At 35.2% G+C, this 5,027-nt stretch overlaps 1 protein-coding gene across 1 annotated transcript in view; it reads right to left on the bottom strand.

Annotated features, from left to right (window-relative positions):
• Window positions 1–2,562: 2,562 nt before the first annotated feature.
• The window catches only part of LOC137621577 (triosephosphate isomerase), a 4,270-nt gene continuing 1,805 nt past the window's right edge, over window positions 2,563–5,027 (bottom strand). The window contains exons 2-5 of the mRNA XM_068351982.1: window positions 4,887–4,978; window positions 4,258–4,419; window positions 3,695–3,868; window positions 2,563–3,276 (exon numbers count right to left, since the gene is read on the bottom strand). Coding sequence (XP_068208083.1) covers window positions 3,070–3,276; window positions 3,695–3,868; window positions 4,258–4,419; window positions 4,887–4,978 — 635 coding nt within the window. The 3' untranslated portion in view covers window positions 2,563–3,069. The remainder of the gene's footprint in view (window positions 3,277–3,694; window positions 3,869–4,257; window positions 4,420–4,886; window positions 4,979–5,027) is intronic.

Below are 5,027 nucleotides of genomic sequence, written 5' to 3' on the forward strand. Positions count from 1 at the left end.
ACTCTATTCTAGGTTCTAGAACTTTTAGATATGAGGTCGCAAGACTGTATATCTCACTAGGTATTCACAGGATTGATTATATTAAAGATTTCAAGAAATTGAAGACTTATTCATGAGAAGTTATGATACAGGGGATTTGAATTGAGGCAGATTACTCTATATGATGTACTGTACTCTAAATACAGTACGGTACTTTTTTTTTATCATTTTCAGACATTACCATTAATACTCTGTAGCTTATGTAATAATCATCCAAAGTACAGAAAACGAGCAAAATTATCTATCCAAATGGTGATCACATGATTATGAAATATCAAATTAACTAGTCACAATAAAAACAATAAAATAACTATACCAGAATTAAGATCAACTACAGCACTAAGAAAAAAAATGTACGGTAGGTCTACCTTACAACAAACATTCATGTTTATGAGCTCCCAATGTTTTTAGCATCCGATTGCCTTCCCACAATGTTTGGTTTGTTGGAATGCTAAAAAAGTACCTGATTCTGGTGATCCAGATTAATCAATTGCAGTATTATGTTATTGGTTGGCAAGTTAATTTATATCAATCCAACAATTTGCCTGTACGGTTTCTTCCTTAAGGTGTTAAAGGGAATGGGAATATAAGAGTAGTTGTGAACCAATGGACTTGGGCCAACCAATCCAGATGTTGATGACTGGGTTGTTATTCCTGTAAATTATTGCAGTTGTTGTTTTACACCAGATAAGCGATGGCATATTTTAACAAAATGGAATTGTGTATGTCATGGCCCTGTACAAAGGCCTTTAAAAAAAATACTATACCTTTCTTTACAGTACTTAGCTTTTGCATATTTACAGTTAGTTTTATCCAATTCACATGATAGAGGACTGCTAGATAAATTTAATCCTTCTCAAAAAACTTTTTACCACAAAAACTCTATAAAAATGCACTTATGCTTCAATCCATTAAACTTGTATGCTAATGCAGAGTACCTTACCTATAATCATTTATAAAGTTAAAAGTTAAAGTTGTCTGGTTTCAGTTCCGCTTTCATTAGAAGAGATGCTCTTTAGAACTTCATGTTAGGCCAGTCCAGAGCCATTGTGGTGCCCAACCACAACAGTACCCTCCCCAGTAAACAGCTTAATTACACTGGGCCAGGCAGGACTCAATCAGCCAATCATTTAAATGGAAGGTCAACACACCACTGTACTAGCCATTAGTCTATTTTAATGCAATGTTAGCCATTCCATTTTTAGTCTTCTTCCATATAATTTAGTTTGCTTTAGGTAAATTGCCTTCTAGGCAAGGCATGTTAGATTTATGGATCTGGAATATATAGCAGGCCGCCCATAGCCGTTCAGTGGCCACATACATCTAGGGTGTATCCATAGTTACACTGAGGTAAAATTTAGAAGTTGGTCAGCAAGATAAAAGAAATGGAACAGGAATGGAGGTAAATATAACTTGAAACAAATGCAGCCAGGAGCCAAAGTTATGCTACAGAGGCCCATAAGAAATACAGTGCACCACAAGAGGGAGTCTACACTGACAACCCTACCCATCTATGGTGCATGCAAAGTCTGACTTTTTCATTCTTTATTTTATGTGATGTTACTAAAACTCCTCCACAATCATTAAGTGAACTAACTAACTAATTTTATATGATAAAATTAATCCCTTTCAACTATTACTAACAGTTCTGCAATTCACACAACCATTAAAACTGTATATTGCAAAGGAAAAACATTTTTATACATTATAAGCCCAAAGCAAAACACTGCACTGAAATGTAAACTTTTACCCAGCATAACATCAGAACCCAGAAACTGATTATACACTAATAATAATGTTATTACTAGTAAAACTGCTTGTATAACCCTTTAAGGGATTGGGAACTTCTAAAATTTATTAGGAATACAAAATGCATCCCATATTACCGTTGTGGTTTTTAGATTAGGAATAAAAAACCAATGGTGTAATTTAGTTGAACAAAGAGTATAAAAATTTGGAGCAATAAACCATCAAAATAATTGCCTAGCCTTCTATTATGTACATAACATTCATAAGATTGACATCGTGGTGCAATTGTTTTCATAGGGGGATTCTTACACTTGGTTCCTGCTACATACAGTATCCCACGGGCAGACAACTCTATATAATATAAACACTATACTTGACAAGCTCAAGATATTTTCAGTTAAGATTAACCTCTACCAGAGAAGTTTAATTTTCAATTATATTTACAAAAGGGTCCAACCAAGACAAGGAACATGAAAATATTGTACTTTCATTAATTGTGGTAAACACTGAAGGCTAATCAAATGTAACTAAACACTACCCAAAGCACATTAGCTTACTTTACACTTGCTGTGAATACAAGCTGTGGGACACTGCTAACCAAATAATATTTCTTATTGCACATTTGCTTAAATATTTAAAGGAGTCTCTTTACACAATTTAAAAAACACAAACTGAATTCATTAATTTGCCTTACTAAGAAAGGAATAAGATATTACATACTCAGAGCCACCATCTTGAAATTTAAAACAATTAGGAATAAAAAAAAAATACCACTTAAATAGCCAGTAATTTATTGTGTCACTTTTCACCCCAGGGAAAATAAATGTCCTAGACTGTGTAATTTAATCTGGGATGAAAATGTCAAATACAAGGAACTTCAATGGCACCTTTTGGGCAACTAAGGCATCCACTATTATTCAAGTGGTTGCATCACGATGTCCAAGAAAGCAGTGTTTCAAATGCTCTAGGTATAGATTTCAGTCTCAAGACAAATCATAGGAGGAAGCATAGGTGATGTTCATTACCTGACTAGCACAATGGAAAATTATTAAATATAGATTTTAAGCATAAAAATCTATATTCCATCTATTTACCACCAACAAGGACTCATTTAACAGCATTTCAAAAATAATCATCAATCAGTTACACATTAAAAACTAAATATAACAAAATCTCATTCATATAAAAATAACAGCCATAACCATCCAACCTATATCTTTCATCTCTTTAGTAGAAAAACTGCACTTGGTATTAACAAAGATAACATTTGATCAATACTTTCTAATCACGAGCATTGATGATGGTCACAAAGTCAGGTTTCAGCGAGGCACCGCCTACAAGGAAGCCATCAATGTCAGCCATCTTTGCCAACTCGGCACAATTGGCAGGAGTCACTGATCCACCATAGATGATACGGCATGAATCGGCTACCTGGGCATTTACGTTGTCCCTGAGCCACTGACGAAGCTTGGCATGGACATCCTGGGCCTGAACGAAAGAAAATGTGATACTCAAAGCTCTAAACTTACAAAGACAAATGCAGCAGAAATTAGAAACCTCAGATATTGTATATTGTATCTAAAGTTTATAACAAAATACTGTAATAAAACCATATCATATAATTCAATGCTGTAAGCAAGACATCTGCAATACAAAACAGGACTATGTTGACTTTTGCATCTGAAAATCATAGGCATGCGAGTTGGGTGAAGCCTACCCTAAGACAAAATTTAACAATTTGAATTTTAAACAGCTTCTTGGAACCTATTAAGTTTGTAAGTTCAGGACTTCCTATGCTTGTTATTCATTTTAAATATCATTCTGACAACCTATCAAAGACCAATCTGATAATTTAAGAAATTTTATAAAAAGAAATCTCGTTAGAATTTTCACAATCTATAGCTACCTGCTCAGGGCTTGCGGTCTTTCCAGTACCAATAGCCCACACAGGCTCGTAGGCAAGGACAACGTTAGTCCAGTCTTTGATGTTGGGAACCAAGGCCTTCATTTGGGCAAAGACGACTTCTTCAGTGCGGTTACTCTCTCTTTCTTCCAGTTTCTCACCAATGCAGGGAATAACCTGAAATATCACCATTTCTTTAATTTTTGTTTAAATCTAAGATAAATTGTATTGAAACATGATAAAACTGAAATATCCTTTTATTAAATTTCTAAACACAAGTGTGGATTTAAAGGAGCTACTGACAAAATATCTAACCAGTCCCAAAACAGCATCTCTAAAACATATGACAAGTCTTTTAAAGACACAAGAGGATTGTTTTAAAACAATGCAAATATTCTGTAGTTCATACAGGTTTTCTCTAGAACAAAAGTGAATTATTTAAAACTGTTAAAGTACTTTGGTTTCAGTTGAAAATGAAATATAAAGTGATAGCAAGTTTTAGTACTGCTCTCCTTTAAACATGAGGATCCAATTGTAACTTTCAAATTTCTACAGAAAAAACTCACTTTCAAACCAGATTCCAGGGCATGGCCCACTTTTTCACTGATAAGTTGGTCGGGTTCCCCAAAGACATTCCTGCGTTCCGAGTGGCCGAGGATGACCCATTCACAACCGCAGTCCTTGATCATATCAGGGGAAATCTCGCCAGTGAAAGCACCCTTTGCTGCCTGAAAGAGGAGACAATCTCAATCTTAAAAATAATACAAGATTAGCATCATCACAATAAATGACCATCTAAGCTATGCTTTTAGTACACTGTAGGTTGAACTAAAAATTAGAATGTGATCACAAACTATAAAACATTGGTGTAAAGCAATAGCAGTGTCCTGTAATTCAATTCGATCTATTTAAAGTTTAAAGAGGAGATATCCACCAACACTCCCTCACCCACGTGAAGTTCACGCTCTTTCGTACAATTTATCAAAACGATATTAAAATCGAGGTAAATAATCTAAACTTTTAACATTTAACACAAAGAAAAAATGTTGCATAGGGCACTGCTTTCAGGCTTCAGCCTAGTCAGATTAAGGGATAATATGGCACTGCAGGGGCCTCTGGCACTGACAACGAATTCAAGGGATTGACCAATCCCTCGCATCTAGGTTTCATTAGCCAATTGTAAACCATTAAATACCTTATAGCAATTCTGGGCTGCAACACCAATGGTAGCTGGAATGTTCTGACGGGTGTACATCAGGTAGCACTGAGGACAGCCGACAACCACCTCTGCAAATCAAAGAGTTTAATGTATGGCGAAGTTCTCACATAGCGGCCT

The sequence above is a fragment of the Palaemon carinicauda genome, chromosome 28 (assembly GCF_036898095.1).
Source record: "Palaemon carinicauda isolate YSFRI2023 chromosome 28, ASM3689809v2, whole genome shotgun sequence".
Taxonomy (NCBI): domain Eukaryota; kingdom Metazoa; phylum Arthropoda; class Malacostraca; order Decapoda; family Palaemonidae; genus Palaemon; species Palaemon carinicauda.